This window comes from Rutidosis leptorrhynchoides, chromosome 4 (genome assembly GCF_046630445.1).
Source record: "Rutidosis leptorrhynchoides isolate AG116_Rl617_1_P2 chromosome 4, CSIRO_AGI_Rlap_v1, whole genome shotgun sequence".
Lineage (NCBI taxonomy): Eukaryota > Viridiplantae > Streptophyta > Magnoliopsida > Asterales > Asteraceae > Rutidosis > Rutidosis leptorrhynchoides.
The window spans coordinates 491,869,683-491,887,855 of NC_092336.1; the positions used below are offsets into that span (position 1 = coordinate 491,869,683).

Sequence of the window (18,173 nt, forward strand, 5' to 3'; positions counted from 1 at the left end):
TTATTATGATACTAATAATAATTATTATAATACTTATAATAACAATAATAATAATAATAATAATAATAATAATAATAATAATAATAATAATAATAATAATAATATCAATAATCATAGTAATAACACTAATAATAATATTAATAATAATAATAGTAATAATAATAAATAAAAATGAGAAAACTACCTCCCAATGCAAAAGTAAAAAAAAAAAAAACTGCCAACGCCCGAGCTCGAACCCGAGACCCCTTGCTTAAACACCAACACTTTAGACCATCTCTCTGTTTCTATTTTTCTGTAAATATATGATCCTAATATCTATTTAACCCGTTTATATCACTTTCCTTTTCTTCTCCAAAAACTAAACCCAGAACTATTCATCATCATCTTGAATTTTCATTTCACCATTTCCATTGTTCCATGTCTGATCACGATCGTCATCTACATCATTACAACATCTTCGTTTGTTATAGTACTTCACGTAAACGAAAGAGTGAAAAAAATGATCGAGCGTGGGCTGGTTTTAATAAAAAAAAAATTGAACAGGCTGTGAGATCGAACAGCCCAACTGAATTATAGGCTGGGTCTCGAATTGGTTTATGGCCCATTAGGTAAATTTTGTCTAAGCCCATTAATCTTTAGTCCATGAAATCTTAAAGAGATCATTAAAGTATTAACCTTACTGTATCCTCATCAAGATTTCTGTCTACTGCTCGTTTTTTTTCTTCACATGAGACCTCGAATAGTAGCAGCAACCGAAAAGGTGTTCAAATGGTTGGCTTGCAAGAATGATGCTCACTTTAGTGGGGTGTTTAGGCTGATCACGACAACAACAAAATAATAAAATAAAAATAATAGCAGTAACATGTCAACGAAGGTGATGATGTATAGACGATCAGCAAAAGCTTGAAAATGAGAGTGAGGTGTGGTGGTTAACGGTTTTCATTGTTGAGTTATTATCGGTCGGACAAAACAGAAAACATGGATCGAATGGCAGCAGAAGTAGTTCATAGTTTAATGCGTGATGTGTGAGTGGCTCTGTCTATGGCAGTAAAAAGAAAACAGCTCTGTAGCAGTTAATGGTTGTTAATGGTGGGTTGAGGTTGTGAGTCGAAACAGAAGTGAGCTGCAGGGTGTAATGATCTTCGTTTGATGGAATTCTTGAAGGTGATCGAGGGTGATAGATGGAGATGGTGTCGGTTATAAAAGGTGGTGATGTGGGAGAAGAAGAAGAAAGGTGGGTTTGATTTCAAGTGAGACAAGGAGGTGACTCGTTAGTGGTGGTGATTCCGGTGATGTTGAGGTGAAAGGTGATGAGGGGCCAAGTATGTTGATTGGTGATGAGCCTATGGAAGTGGTTTGGTGATGTTTGAGTCACTCGTGAATCTATGTATATTCAAGTTATATGTATAGACTTAGATAGATAATAATAGAAACATTAATCAATTATAATTCCCATCATATACACAGTAATCTATCAATCATCTAAATTTACGGATGAATTGCACAAGTGGGTTTTGTATGCATATATACTTAGATATAGATTATAATAGAATATAAATTATTAATTATAATATAATATAATAAAAACAACATGTGATTATAAAACTAGCAGCCCTCTTAAAATATAAATCTGCTGACAATTTTTACGGATTGGATTCCGTACTCCGTGATCATCAGTGGCGGATAAAAATGTTCAGAAAAATTTCATATTTTTAAATTAACTATATTTATTTATTTTGGTCATTATGGTATAAAATTCAATCATAAATTATTAAATAAAAATTACATTAACTATTCACTCTCATCCCCTAAGTAAAATATAAAAAGTTTTAAAATTTAACAAACAACTTTTAAATATATCATTTATAAGCCTAAAATTTATGAAACTCATTTTCGGATCACCGTTTATTTTAAAATCATATAAGTTCGATTTAAACTTCTCTAATATTAATCGGAACATCAAACGAGTATTACAATCATTTAATATTTATTTTTAATATGCTTTTATGTATATATATAGCTATGTTTTAAATAATAATTTTTAATATATCATATTTGTTAGCAACAACATTCAATATTTCAAATTATACTTTCAATTATTATTTATATATATATACTCACATATCTATTTACAATTAGTCGTTCGTGAATCGTTGAGAACAGTCGAAGGGTAGTTGAATATATGAACACGGTTCAAACTTTTTGAGACTTCAGCATTACAGACTTTGCTTATCGTGTCGGAAACATATAAAGATTAAGTTTAAATTTGGTCGGAAATTTTTCGGGTCATCACAGGCGCCCAGGCTGGACGGGTGTGGGCGGGTGTGCTGGGCGAACCGTTGGGACCTCCCTAAGTGTTTGCTAAAGTAGGTGGAGCTTATGTAAGTAAAATGACATAAAAAAATAAGAAATAAATGATAATTAATGGTTTAGGGGCTAATAATGTAATTTTACTTCTATAAACTTCCTAGCTTAATTTCATATAAGCTACTTCAACTAGTTTATTTTTTTTTTCATAAGCTCTGAAATATTTTTCTACCAAACAAGGTTAGAAACTGGAAATTATGAAAAAATAAGTTTAAACTCCCGTTAACACGCGCGAATCTAGTATATACTCAGTGGTAGCACGGGACACCAGTAAAATATGTGATTTTGTGAAAAAAAATTTGAATTTTTAACTAGTGATACTAGTAGATATTGTAAATTTTTTTGGGTGACACCGTTAAAATAAGTCATCTAGTAGAAAGTTTTTAGAGTTTTTAACCATTAATACCAGTAACTACCATTCTTAAATCCGCCATTACCCATAACTCCCACGAACTTGTGCAAAACACACCCAACATCCACTTCTTTAAAAAATGAATTCACAATATATAATATAATAATAATAATCTACTTAATAATCTAATATCTAATAATTTAGTTAAATTAAAGTCCAAATATTAATGCAAAGTATATAAGTAATTAAATGCACCCATTGACACTCACGTTCTCGCCAACTTTCTCACCAGAGCGAATGTGATTTCGGAGGACGTGCATCTGGTGATGAAGCTACGCTAACATTGATTTCTGGGGCGGAAGCTCCCAGAAAACTTGAGAACGTACACCAATGACACTGCTCTAAAAGTTCTTCACTCCTTATCCATCATCAATTTACGTGTTAAAAGATCAAGTTATTGTTATTGTTATCTAAGTGATTAACATATGTAGGTTTCAGTTCGATCTCCATCGTTTCGTTTCTCTTTATATTTTGAAGGAGATCTAGTGGAGTGGAAATTTTATTACAAATAAGAAAATGTATCAACATTTAAAAATTGATAAAGGATATATTAATCAATTCAGAGTGAAATGCAGAAGGCTGAAATTGATACAAACCATAAGGGTAATGATATTTCAAAACACATTTTTAATAGATCCACTAACTCTTTACTTTCATTACCTAAAATACTCTTTTATATCATTTATCACCTCCTCACAATGTATTACACATCTAAGGCTATTTAAGAAGTTAAATAAAAATGCTGGATCTATCAAAATGGTATTTGGAAATATCACTTCCCAAACCATAAGGACTATGAATGTAATAAACAATCTTAGAATACAGAGTACGATTTTAACCGATTCGAAAGATGGTAGAGACGAAATATGTAATTTATTCAAAATATATGTTATGATAAAATTAAAAATGTCAGCTAATAATTTAATAAAGAAATAATTTTTAAAATTTAAAATTTTGAGAGAATAATTCCTAAATCCGCTTGTTAGTATATACGGAGTAATAAAATTTCATGACTCTTCTATAGATTCTATGCAATAATTAAACATTTTTTATGCTTAAAAAAATTTTAAAAAAATTAAAAAACCCTTAAAGCACCGTGATGATGTCATTACATCTAATTTAATTAAAAATAATCAAAATTAAAATTAAATTATACTGATTATATGTATTTCTATTACGACCTTAAAAAAAAACCCTAAAAAACCCTATCGACTTCATCCAGATGATTGAATCCCAAAACATAATGTTCTGGAAAAACCCTTCTCCTTTTAAATTCTTCATCTGCTTTTCTTTCACCACCATCAAAAGCTTCTCCAACAACTTCATTGATGATGCATAACAAATTCATTGATTGTGAATGCGAAGGTGATTTTGTAAAGACCGGGTTTCTTCACGTTTCATCTATTTCTCCTACTTTCATGTATTTACCTATCCGATTAGCAGATCTAAATCTGATACGTTTTTAACCTAATGGTATGAAGAAGAAAGTGAAGAAAAATTCACGTAAGCATCTTGATTTGCAACTTTTTATCATGTTTTTAACCTGATACGTTTTTAACCTAATGCAATGATGTTGTTAATTTTATTGTTCATGTTTGAATCTTCGCTGCATCAGATGCATACAATAAAGAACGGCACTATTAGGGTTCGATGCATGTTTTAGAAAACAGATTAGGGTTCGTTGCAGCACAATTGAATACAATAACGAACGATTCATCCTATATTGTAAGCATGTCAATTCAGGTAATTTATTGCTACATTTGAGTAAATTTTTTGAACTATTCCTAATTGTGTTTATGTCTATTATAAGAGTTTTCTTTTCCGCCATTTTCAGGTAAACATTTAGCTTTATAAATTGCTGAATTCTATTTTAACTTTAAAAGATGGCTATGCAATTGGAACTATAATATGAAGTCGAAGTCAGGGATTACAACCCTTGCGAGCATGAGAAACTGATCAAGCATTTTAGATTATTTGCGTTTTAGTATGTCACTTGAGTTTGAAAGTAGCTCTGTTTTTTTCCTTTAACTTACTAATGCAATGTTAAGCTTCATAATATCTTTCTTTTAGTATTTGAAGACTGCATTATTGGACCGGCAGCCATTTGGTCTATTTGAAATTCGAGAAACAAGGCACTTTTCGAAGGAAAATTCTCAAGGTGGAAATATTTGGTGTAAAGTATTAGGTTCAACGTTTTTTTTGGGCCACTTCTTCAAAACTTTGTTTGGTAAAGTTTCTACGTCTTTGAATGTAATTTGGTCTTCTCCATTGTTTTGATGAAAATTCAGGTTCTTATTTATATATTTCACTAGAGATTGCATTTTTAACTTACCACATTTTCTTTTTATTTCTGGGTTACATACTTTAAGCGATGTTTGGATTTCAATACTCTGTTTCGAATATGATATTGTAAGCTTTTGGTTACATTTAAAGTTTTTTGTGGTCTTATCTTCTTTTTAATTTTGATTCTGCATTCTTTTTTTATTTGTTATTTATGTGGGGTTTTAGGTAGTACATGAAATTTCATAACCGATTTTGTGTTTTGTCTTTTTTTTTTTTCAGTTAGGAATAGAATAGAATGTAAGTAGCTTTATAATGTGACTACATATATTAGTTTTGTACTTATATTTGGAATGTGATAATAAGATTGTTGCTATATATTTGGACTTGAAGATAATTGTTGCTCAATATTTCATATGGATTGAAAGAAACAGGATAATGTGTATGAAGGTGAGCAAAATATGTATGAAGGTGAGCAGAACTGTGAAGGAGATAAGTGAAGCTATCAAAGATTATATTAAGATCAAGTTAATGTGTTTGAAGGTTAAGAAGACTAATTATGTGCTTTTAGTTGCTGAAAAATGGGGTTTAATATGGGTAGACATGAATCTACACTATCGTTAGATCGAGGTATTTGCTTATTCCTTTTGATTGTAATCTGTGTCATGAAAGATGAGTGTAAATGTTGGCCCATTGTATTGTATTGTTGGTTAACTGATTTATTAGAAAATTTTGCAAATAATGAGGTAAAATGTTATAGTGTTTAAGGGGTAATCTTGAACCATATTTTTTTCTTCAATCTCATTATCTTTAAAGCAGATAACTTTCATATACTTGCATACTGTTTTATAAGGTTTAACTTTGAACATTTCAATATTAACTCATTATTTTTTTTGGCACTTAATTGGGCTTACAAGAGTGTTACATGCCAGATTTGTTTTAACATTTACGGTGTATATATTTTTTTATGAAAACTTAGACCAATATACTGTTTTGTATAAACTTTATTACACTACTAGAATGAAACAGTGGGACGAATAATGAGATTGGTGCCACTGTTTTTTTTTTGTTTTTTTTTTCCCACTGTTTTTTTTTTTTTTTTTTTTTTTTTTTTTTTTTTGTCACAATGATAGTTTCAACCACTTTGATCATTGTTGTTATTTTTGGTAATATTTATTTTACCAGTGTGACTTACGAACTTTGCATTTACTAGACTTGAAGAGATGGTTGGTTGGGTTGCAGCTTAAAACATTTTAACTTTTAGCATGAGTCAAAACGGATCAAGTTGTGTCAACCCGAAAGCGCTTTAGGTTTTAATATTTGTATAGTAAGTTCTATATTAAGAAATGATAGTGTCAATGTTTATATGTCTCAAATGTATAGTATGTCATTCTACTTTTGATTTTGTATAGTAAGTTCCATCCTTTTGTAAAAACACTATCGGTATGTAAATTATTACGGAGTAATTTTTAACAAACCCGTGAATTTACGGGTCTTTTCACTAGTTTACATTATATATAGATGTAGTAGAACATTTTTTTTTTATTATATATTGTGGAAAAAAATTCATGTTTGGTCCCCAACGTTTGTACTAAAAATCAAGTTGGGACCTAAACTTTAAATTGATTGTCGTTGGTCCAAGTTTTTAACATTGTACACATTTGGTTCCACAATTTAACCAAAGTGAACACCTTCTAGTTAAAAGTACCACGTGCATTAAACATGATGACATGATGTCCTTTTTAGTCATATAAATAGAACAAAGTAAAAAAAAAAAAAAAAACCTATCTTTTTAATCAAGATTCATTAGTAATCCCTTCATTCTTGATAGCTGCATTGAACATATAATTTCAAATAGAATTTCAAAAATTCTCAATCCAGCTCTTTTGCCTTTTTCATATCATATTTTCTTTCATGAAATTTACAAAAGTTTTTGTAAGATTTTAATAAATTGTGTATATAACGTACATTAATAAATTGTGTATATTACGTATGTTAATATCTCTAGAATAACGTTTGTGCGTTTTTCCTTTATCTGAATATTGGGGTTTTGGAGTAAGGAATTTAGTATTTTATGGAAGATACTATGATGAAAGGGTTCATAGGAAATTTAGATGATAATTTAGAGAGTGAGCTTCAATTAATATTCAATTAGAGGCAAAATAGGGTTGCGATCGGCGATCAAGAACGAGGTATGAATATGCATAGGGTGTTAGTGCACCACCTACGGTTGACGGGTGTATAGAAACAATTGTGAAGTGCATATTGATGGTAGGAATAATTATAATGGTATCACTACTAATGATCAAGTATTAAGTGAAGACGAATTAATCAGGTCTCATCCTATGTACTTATCGTATTATTATGCACATGGGAATTTTAATCGAAGACTTTCACCACCATTGTTGTCTAAAGAAGATTGTCGAGTTGCTCAAAGATTTTATGTTAGTGGATCATCGTCTTCTAATGGAACTAAAGATTGGTGGAAGACGAAATTTGGTAATGATCGTAATGATCATGGTGGAAGACGAATTTCTTGACTTGCAATCCAAATATAATTATATCTAATTCACATTTATCAGTTTTATGTAATGGAGAAGAAACTTGATCAGTTACACTTTCGTAATTCGTAAACTACATTTCCTTGTACTAGTTTTATGCTAAATGACTAAAAAGGACATCATGTTTAATGCATGTGATACATTTAACTAAAAGGTGTGAACTTTGGTTAAATCGTAGGACCAAACATGTGCAATATTAAAAACATGGGACCAACGACGATTGATTTAAAGTTTAGGCCCTAAGTTGATTTTTGGTACAAACGTTGGGACCAACCATGAATTTTTATCTATATTGTGTTACAACTGTTACCACAAATAGTTCAAAGTATATTCCTTTTAAATATCTACCAGCAATTTCTATACCAGCAATTTCTAACTCACAACAGAGCGAATCAATACGAATAATTAATATTTATTTATTAACAATTAATAAATACTTTTTAATTAATATATATTTTTTGAAAGGCAAAAAATATTATTAGAAATTTATAAGGATACAATAGGCATATGCATATGATGATATGTCTTAGATATCAACTAGAGAAAAATTACATCAAACATATAACATGTAGCATTTTGAAGTTAACTACGATCCTCGAAGGATTTTGGATTTATTAGCCATCGGTTTCACTCAAAGTTGATTTTTTTTACGTTTTGAGATTCATTCAAAAGACTTAACTTGAATTTCGTTTAATGTCATAAGACCGTTTCCTTTTTCTTTTTGAAAGATTGTGTTGCTTCTTTAATTAATATTTTAGTAATAGATAGATAATAAACAATAATCAATTTGGAAAGAGACAAATAAATAATTAGGAGAAAGAAAAATATCTCTTAATTAGGAGACAAACAATATTTTGATTGAAATTTTAATCAAGGCTTAACATTTAAATCAATAGTTGAAATCCAAATTAATGGTTTAAAAATAAAAAAGAGAATGACATACTTAAATCAATGATTTTTTTTTTTTTTGGTTAACGAGGGAACCCGCCCCGCAACACCCACATTGGAGCCCTATGGACCGGTAAACCCTCGGGTACCCGAGCCCCCAGGCTTACCCGGATCCCAGATGAAGCATCCTCAAGTGAACTCCCTTTTTGAACGAAATGGCTTCGCCAAGATTCGAACCCGGGTGGCTCCCCTTACAGGAAGTCCTGGTGGCCATCCAAGCTATGCCTGGATGGTTACTTAAATCAATGATTAAAAAAACGATTATAATTGAATACGCTTTATTACTTCTTTTATTATTATACACTATAGTTAGATTATTTGATAAATTAGAAGATTAAATGTATTTCAAAAAGATGTAAAGTTAACTACAAACAACATAATATAAATTAACTTGTAACTTTCACATTAATTAAATGCATGTAATTTCGAGGACATTTTCAAAGTGAAATGGCCGGCTATTATGTTTTAAGCTTTGACTTATCGATTCTACACAAACGTTAAATAAATTTAAAGTTTGCCAATAACAAAAATAATACTCCGTGTATATTCAATTTCAAAGAATACTAAAATAAGTACACAGTCTGTGACTATGTGTGTGTTTTGAGAAGTTTCTTATGCTATTTTTTCTATTTTTGTCAAAATATTAGACAAAAACACTTCATACAACTAAAATTCTCATCAATATTTCATCAAAAATTAACTTTATTTCAATCACACATTCTCCTACTCGAATGATATTGATCTTACTCATATTCTTGTTCACTACAATCTCATTGGCTACCACCGATGAATGTATTCTCGATATACAACCTACTTCAAGTTGTGAAAGCCCGAATTGGAACGGGTTCATCGACAAAGAATGTTGCGAATCACCCTTCGAAAGCTATCTATCCGCATTAGCAACCCGCGCGAACCAAACAGGAGCCATTTTCTTGAACCCAATGCAACAACAAAGTTGTCGATCTTCATTAGAAGGTAGCAACAGTAGAAATCTTTTAACCTGCGGTGTTGAAAAGTTAACTGCCCATTCGGGCAGCTGCTCGGGCTATTCAGTGACCGATGTTGATAAAAAGTTTCAGAGCTCGTTAACCGGTTTAAATCAAGACTGCGAGCTTCTGGAATCAACAAATGGTTGTAATTCATGTTTAAATAGATGGCTAAGTTTGAATATGAACACTAGTGTGGAAGAAACAGATATTTGTAAATTTGCGGTTCTTGTGACTATGGTAAGTAAAAAAACTTTTGACTCGAATTGGGTTCGAGCAGTTTATCAGTGTCTTGGCAACAATCAATTACAAAATCTTGTTCATCAAGATGCTCATCAGAAACACAAGGAAAAATTGAGCATAGGTGAGTTAAGGTGTCTATTTATGGCCTATAATTCAATGGGCTGTACTAAATGGGGGGGCTTGATAGTGTATCCTCCCGTCAAGACACACGAAGCTACGCTAATGAAGGTATCACGCCTAACGATGATAGAAGACATATGATTGGGTCACAAGAGCACATATGTCAAATACATATCAAAGGCGGGATATCCTCGAAATCGAATAATGGCGCCCAAATGATAAAAGAAGAAAAAATGGATCAATTTACAGTAATAGTAAGATTAACACTATTGTTTTGCTGATAATTGAATTGAATTGAATGTTACAGGATTATGGATACTAATTGGAGGTTTGGCGGGAATCATGATTTTAATCACAACATTGTGGATTTATTATAGAAAACGGGTCACGAAAAGGTCACCCGAGTGCAAAGATGGAGTGTGTGTCTTAAACTTGCCAAATCCGAAAGAATTAAGCACAAAGTTAACGGTTAAGGAGGTTTATGCAGCTACAAACGATCTCAAAGAATCAAACTTCATCGGTGAAGGAAACGCAGGTAGAAAAATTTATGTTTGTTTCATCGACGTCAGTGTGTGTTTTGGTTTCTTATCGAATGGATTTGATTTGTTTAGGTAAAGTGTATAAAGGCGTACTTGCGAATGGTCAGGATGTTGCGATCAAACACATCGTGAACGATGGGGAAATGGAAACGTTCGTTAGGGAGATAACGAGTTTATCTCCTGTAAGGCATCCGAATCTCGTTAGATTATTGGACCATTGTGAGGGTGAAGGCGAGTGTTTTCTTATTTACGAGCTTTGTCATTGGGGAAATCTTTCCGAATGGTTGTTTAGTAAAGATAAAGTGCTAACATGGATCCAGCGTCTACAAATCGCTATTGATTGTGCTCGGGGGCTATGGTTTCTTCATACGTATCCTGGTGGATCCATTGTACATCGCGATATTAAGGTATTTCAACTGTTTTATGTCATTCTAAGGATTTTGTAAACGTAAACGAATAAGCTTTTTCTTTTCAGGCTACCCGTGGAAAGGGGTATTTTTACTAAGACGTAAACGGCTTAAACCGGATTATCCTGTGGCTGTTTATGACCTTTTTTCCTGATCACCTTAACATATGCTGTTGGTGATTTTTGAATATAAGACCTTTTGTAAAGATATCGGGACAACCAGTAGACTATCTGGGATGGTTTGTAAAATTTTTATAAGATTTTCAAATAACTATATCTTTAAATTTGGCAGCCAACGAACATTCTATTGAACGCGAACTTTCAAGCAAAGTTAGCAGACTTTGGTTTATCAAAGATTATCGACACGGGTTTATCTCATGTTAGTTCAGAAGTAAGAGGTACGTTCGGTTATGTGGATCCCGAGTACCAAAAGAACAGTCGGGTCAACCCGTCCGGGGATGTTTACAGCTTTGGGATAGTACTTTTACAGCTTCTTTCGGGTCAGCGGGTGATCAATATAGACGTACAAAAACCAATGCCGCTCGGGAAAATGGTAAGAACTATACATTTCATTAACGTAATAAAAACTCGTTATAAAGAATATACTTAATCGATATTTTGTTTGTGATCGATAAGGCGAAGGCACTAACGAGAGGAGGAAGTATAACAGAGTTTGCTGATCCAAAACTTAACGGGGACTACTCGTTGAAGGCGTTTGAAACTATGACCAATTTAGCACTTTCGTGTATCGGCCTAAAGCAACAAAGACCATCAATGGAACAAGTAGTGTCAGGACTCGAAAAAGCTCTCGATATATCCATACGAGATAGGTCACTAACACCTTCATTTTCATCGGACATAGTCTAGATCGAAAAAATTGTATACTCAGATCATACTGTAACAAAGTACTTATATGTTATACACATCAAGAACATAAACTATTAAAAACAACATAACTAGTTTGCTTTAGCTTCATACAAAAATAACTGAAGCTATAGCTATATGAGACATTAGCTCTTAAAAAAACACAGAGCTAATGTCGCGAAATTTACGATAAAAGAAATTTACAAAAAAAAAAAAAAAAAATTAAAAATACTGAATGTACAAGTTACCAAACATCTACAAACTGTTCTTGAAAGTGAACAGGGCGTCTTGTTGCAGAAGAAGCGTTTTTTTCGTTAAAATCATGTAAAATTCTGATTAACGAACTCGCTTTCTTGCTAGCACGAGAGCCGCCTTCAGTGAGTAGGGAATACAATGGTCCCATTATTGACGAGTTCGACACTAAAACCCGAACTACATCGGCCCCACCATTTTTGCACATTGCAAGAAGCAATGCAACACAATACTCTTTCGATGCCCTCGATGTTGTTGAACCAACGACATCGAGGATCACGTGAAGTGCTCCACAACTCACTATCGACATCGTACCATCCGGCTTTTCAGCCAACGTGGCTAAAATGGCTAACGAATCTACTAAAATATCTTCGCATTGACTCGAAGATCGCAATAGGTCAACCAGTAATGGTACAACTCCGGCTGCAAGTGCTTTCCAATGGTTTTCGGGATACTTGAGTAACCCGAAAATAGCCACAAGTGCGTTTTTCTTGCATCGTTCGGTACCTTCAAGTACCAATTCCATTAGAACGGGAATCGATCTCGGGATTTTCCCGATGATATCTCGATACTCGTCTACTGAAGTGAGGTAAAACAAAGTACCCGCCGCGTGTTGTCGGGCTTCCATTTTTAGCCCGTTTTGAGCAACCTCGAGAATTAGTTCTAACCCTCCATTTTCGACAAGTACTTTCTTCGTTTTTGAGTATTTCGAGAGATTCAATAACGCTGCAATCGCGTTTTCTTGAATTCTCGGGTTCTTAAGACAGATCAAGTCTAATAAACTTGGAACCACCCCCGCTTCAACCAAACAAGCCCGATTAAAAATGCTCGTCTTGCTAAGTAATCGAACCTCGTACGTAGCTTTGTGTTTGGCATCAATGGTGCCAAACACCAAGCGGTCGACTAAATAGTCGACTGCTAGCCTTATGGCAGCCTCAGCTGCCACGCTACCGCCAGTAGACGTATGGGTATTACCCCGGCCACGGTTGCTACAACCGGATTCGGCCATTGATATCCCATTCTCTAGACAATATTCCTTAATAATGTTTTTTATACACAAATTCGAAACTATATTACCACTAATTACCTTCTCGCCCGTCTTAGGGCAAGTTAAGTTACCCGACACGAACCATTTCTCAATTGACGATCGATCATAGGTGTGGCCCGTTGTTAGGGTCACCGGATCCAACATGATCTCTAAAGAGATCGGACATCGTAAATCATCCACATTTAGTGACGTAATCACATGTTGACAACTGTCACTGCCATGGTCACCGGAAACAGTGACTGCATCACTGTCAACGGTTGTGAAAAGCGTGCACCGGCTATAAACCATAAACCCCATTAAAGTACTGAGGATACCAAGATCCGAATTCTTAGTATTGGATCTTTCCAACTCGATTTCAGAATCTAAAAACTTGATTTCATTATTGCATTCAACCCAACCCCAAATACCCAAATAATCAAGAATCCGTTTTAAATTTTTTCGATCCGGATTCATTTGATGCTCCAATTGATCCAAAACGGATCTAAATTTCTCCAAGACCCGTTCATCTTCGGGTCGGAACCCAAGCTTTGAATTGAAAGCTTGATTGTTTATTAAACCCATTACTTCTTTCAATTCATATGATATATCAATTGAATCTAATGGCATTGCATCTAAAGCAACAGTTATAGATCGAAAAATAGCCCGAAACAAATTGGATACCTTTTGGGATCGGACAAGCATCAAAACCCTAGCGTCGGATCTCGTGCAGTCTTCTAATAAGAACCGGAGCTTCTGGAACACAAAATGGAGCTCCGAGAGTGAAAGAACCATTTCGCACGACAGAACCAGTTCGTCTCGTCGGATTTCTTCGAGGAATACGAGGATGTTTCCAACAAGACGAATCGAATCCTTTGCGTTTTTAGCATTCGTATATAAAGGTTTTAGCTTGAATGAACATATGGTTTCGGAAAGTGTAATGAGAGAAGTAAGAAGTGTCGCCGGAGAAACTGATTCGCATGGACGAATCGCCGGAAAAGTTAAAATCCGGCGAGTGTTTGCATCGTACATGGTGATAGGAGCACAAAAGTGTAAATTAATAGAAACTAAAACAAGGGTTTTATGGAATTTACAAAAAGAATTGAACTTTGAAGTTAAAAGTGAGGTTTTGGATTAGGATTGAAAAGGGGTTTATTGAAATTCTGTTTTGTTTTTGGTGACTGTTGAATTGAATACGGTTAAGATGATGATGAATGTGTATATTATATAGATGGTTGTGTTTATAATTGATGACGTGGAACAAGTGGCGATATTTGATAGGGTGGTTGACTTTCGAGGAGGTAGATCTAACGTTGGAGACAGGAACCACGTGGAATTGTATGGGCGAAAGAAAAGGCGACTTCGTGGGAAATTGTTGAAATTCCATAAACCCAAAACACCAAACCATAAACCCTAAACCCTAAACTCTAAACCGTTCGTGTTAAAAACTCAATCTAAATCCTAAATCTAAACCCTAAATCTAAACCCTAAACCCTAAATTTCTAAACCCCAATATCTAAACCCTATAAACCCTAATATCTAAAGCCTAATATCTAAACCACAATAGCTAAAACCTCAAAATACGCTCGAAAAACACGATAATTGTTATATATTACTTCTTCGAGCGTTTTCCCGCCAAAATAAAAACATTTATCACAAAGTGTCTCTACTAAATGTTCATATTTTCATCTCATCTATGATGTTCGTGAACAAAGTTTTTTCAAAAAACGAAAAAAAAAAAAAATTTGCTTCCCCCCGAATGGTTACTTCCCTCTATGAGTTAACTTATGAGTATTAGTCTATATAATTTTAGAGCCTCTTTTTTTCCCTCTTTTCAAGCCCAATTCTCAAGCCCACACATTTTAAATCATGTTTATGGAATTTTCGTGCATAAGGGCCCATTTTTATTTTCGCCTTGGGTCTTCGAATTGTTGAGACGGCCATGTTTACGTAACTGTTGGGGGCATTTTATAATCATTTCGCCCGAGGCATGCAAAAACTTTGACCAAAGTTTGACCCGTGACAGCTCCACAAAAATTAATTTACTTTCTAGTTTGTACTACGTGGAATTTAATTTTTACAATTACTCACGTAAAACAACAATATTTTTGTAAGATTAGATCAATTTTAAATCACCTGAGTCGGTTAGCAACATAAGTGATGCTCTCAAAAAGATGTTTTAAATGAACCGCCCACGGTCCTTGTGCAAGTTAATAAGTCGAGAAAGAAAAAAAGAAAAAAAAAATGTTGGAGCATGAAGGTGAGATGGAAGCGTTTGACTAATTTATTAAAGACGCTTGAGTGTTTTTAGCTTGTGTTGGTGGTTGTCCATTTGATCTTTACATGGGTCTTAAACTTCTAAGTCGTTAGGTAATTGGTCTTCTTCTTGTTAGACTTTTGATTTCTTGGTTGATTTTGCGAGTTTAGCGTTTGGTTTTTTGTTCAGTTTGCTCGAGTTTCTTGGTTTGTATGTTTGTAAGAGGTTTCATTCTTTTGATGAGCCTTCTTTTGTTATAAAAGTTTTCTAGTTTTTTCTGAAGGAAAAAAAAAAAAAAAAAGTGATGCTCTCTGTTGTTAGAATTTGATTTATGTTAGTAGTTTTGATGGGTTGTAGATTTTCTAATATGTATATAATTAAGTTGTACATTTTGATACTTGAATATGTTCATATGTTAAATTTTATTTTTTTATTTTTTTTTTAAAAAAAAGGAACGTAAGTGACCATGCCAATGCCAATGCATTACACATAAATTTTTTGAATTAGCGAGGAAACTCTAAATGAATGAATACATTGGCTTCCCACAAAGGGTAACCCTCGGGTAATCAAGCCCCCCGAGCGCGAGACTTGATAAAGGGTGAATTGCGCATTATGCGCACGCTCTGATCACACTCAATTTCTAAACAATGTGGCATATTCAGGACTTAAATCCGAATAGTGTGCTTCATTGGACAATTCAATGACCACTCACGCAAGCATATATGTTATTACACATTAATTTGTAACATTTAATGTGTCTATTAGTTTAAGTGTTGATTTAGAAAATAATAACATGAAGATCCAACTTCAAAGCATCCGAGGTGATGGCCTAGCTATCATATACAAATATTAAAATTTATATTAAGAGAAACGTAGATACCAACAAAAATGAAATTTATATTAAATGAAATGTCTATTGATTTCAAAAGTTATGATGGTTCAAGTCCCCCTATATGTTGTTAAAATAATTGTTCATATATGGTATACCGTATACGTCTCAACTAGTTTTCGAATCTTCGCTTCGCGGCGGGGTTCGGTTTTCAATGTATTTATTGCGTTTAGTTTGTAAAATTATTCTGTGGCTAACGATGATGTCGTTGAAGCGCAACTCGAGTCGAACTAAAATGTATAGCTCGTGAAAGATTTAAATGTTATGTTAAATTAACAATATATGTGCATCTCCGCGTTTTGCTGTGGTTAAATAATAATAATAATCCAAAACAAAAAAAGGTGTAAAGTCGGAATTACCCCTGGTCACTATTCATTTCACCTATGTCTTTTAGATATATGTATATAATATATAATACCAAGAGGACGGGGCAGAGCCAGAATTTGACGATAGAGGTGACTTACTCGGCAATTAAAAGAGGCAAACCTAATAAAACTAAAAGAGACAACTTCATCTGTATAATCATTTTAATTGTTTAAAACATAGATAGATAACTACATTACGGAACTTTAGTAACTACTAAAATAACAAAAAAAATGTTATAATAAAATTTGCGATATGAGAACTAGTATGGTCCATGTAAATATATGTGATAGGTAAACTTGTAAGATATGTTTCAATTAATATTATCCCGTATTGAGGTTTGGAGTATTTGTAACTCAAACAGTTGGTTTATATGAATTATTGAGGGAGACTTAACTAAAATAATTAAATATGTACTATTAATATTTCATTGAAATTGGGTCTATTGGGGGAGGCCGAGCACCACTCTGTCCCTCCATGTCTCCGCTACCGGTAATCTTGCTGCTTTAACAACCTTTGTGCATCTATCATTAATTAGCTCATGTTCAAGACTAGCTGGCTCATGTCCACAATCTTACAGTTCGATAAACAGCAAAACTGGTTGAAATATAGAAAATATTTTACTCAATCTGTCTTGATTTCAATAAATATGTTAAACCATGATTATTGTAATTATTTGTATGGAGATGGAGATACCTTTGAAGCATCCTGGGTAGTGCTAAGTTTAATATCTAAAACAATAATTGCATGAATAATAGAATGGGAAATGAAGAAATAATATATAAACAATTGCAGATTGAGAATAATCTAATTCATTTTATAATTCTGTATTTGTTACCCAGAGGTCAGAGGCATCTATGAAGCCTCGTGGCCATTATCTCCAGCTAATATTTGTATTCTTACATATTTAAGGACTAATAATTCTAGTGAGTCCTTAAAACAGATTGAAAATATTTTTAAAAAACACGTTTTGGGGAGTTATTACTAGAATTTGAGACAAACGATTACAAAACTTTCAGACAGACATTTTTTTAAGATCGGTTAGGAATCACTGACGGGAGATCGAACGCGATGTCGATACCCACCCACTCGATATTTGCTTGGTACGAATCATTCATCACTTATCAAATACCCACGACGAATTCATACGGGCATCGCGTGTAGTAAAACCCCCTCGGATGAGGCCCGAACGCAAGACGTCTGCAACTTCCGAGGTCCATGAAATGAGAGGGGTAACAACTAGGGAAATTTTGCATCGAGTATTAGTCGAACCTCTGACCTCACATAAGAGAAAGCAAATCACTATCACTACACCAACTCTTTGCTGTTTCAGACAGTTTTACACATTTCTGTTTAGCATGTCTATTAGGTATAATTGTTTTTGAGTTATAAAAAGTTTTATGCAATTGAGAAATGACTTATGAAAAATCCCTTACGATTATGTGGCGTAAATGTTGACAAACTAATGGGGGATGAGATCCATTAACTCATCCATCACGCTCCAAAGAAACGGGATATCAAACGTGTTTGGTTCCCTCTTTGTGGTAAAACATCTAGATGCTCCCCTACCACTTTAGTAAAAGGAACCCTAATTTATTTGGGACACCGGCATCCGGTACCTCGTCGGAGGTCGGATGACCGGTTATATTTCTTAACCGGTTT

General features: G+C 33.5%; 2 protein-coding genes and 1 long non-coding RNA gene across 3 annotated transcripts; 2 read left to right on the forward strand and 1 right to left on the reverse strand.

Moving 5' to 3' along the window:
• Positions 1-4,025: 4,025 nt before the first annotated feature.
• Positions 4,026-5,225, forward strand: LOC139844880 (uncharacterized). The gene is made up of 2 exons (XR_011758116.1): positions 4,026-4,282; positions 4,395-5,225. It is a non-coding gene; the product is annotated as an uncharacterized lncRNA (long non-coding RNA).
• Positions 5,226-9,299: 4,074 nt separating this feature from the next.
• On the forward strand, positions 9,300-11,729 carry LOC139842385 (probable serine/threonine-protein kinase PBL22). The gene is made up of 5 exons (XM_071832530.1): positions 9,300-9,918; positions 10,225-10,452; positions 10,529-10,863; positions 11,155-11,415; positions 11,499-11,729. The coding sequence occupies exons 1-5, from the start codon at positions 9,300-9,302 to the stop codon at positions 11,727-11,729; spliced, it is 1,674 nt and encodes a 557-aa protein (XP_071688631.1).
• Positions 10,155-14,149, reverse strand: LOC139844673 (U-box domain-containing protein 19-like). Its single transcript, XM_071834899.1, has one exon. The coding sequence runs from the start codon at positions 14,032-14,034 to the stop codon at positions 11,971-11,973; it is 2,064 nt and encodes a 687-aa protein (XP_071691000.1). The 5' UTR covers positions 14,035-14,149; the 3' UTR covers positions 10,155-11,970.
• Between the last annotated feature and the right edge of the window lie 4,024 nt (positions 14,150-18,173).

Excerpts from the sequence above, each read along its gene's own strand:
- LOC139842385 (XM_071832530.1), top strand. The coding sequence starts at position 9,300 with ATGATATTGATCTTACTCATATTCTTGTTCACTACAATCTCATTGGCT. Across the intron at positions 10,453-10,528 it reads CATCGGTGAAGGAAACGCAG|GTAAAGTGTATAAAGGCGTA; the intron begins GTAGAAAAATTT and ends TGATTTGTTTAG. Across the intron at positions 10,864-11,154 it reads TTGTACATCGCGATATTAAG|CCAACGAACATTCTATTGAA; the intron begins GTATTTCAACTG and ends TAAATTTGGCAG.
- LOC139844673 (XM_071834899.1), bottom strand. The coding sequence starts at position 14,034 with ATGTACGATGCAAACACTCGCCGGATTTTAACTTTTCCGGCGATTCGT.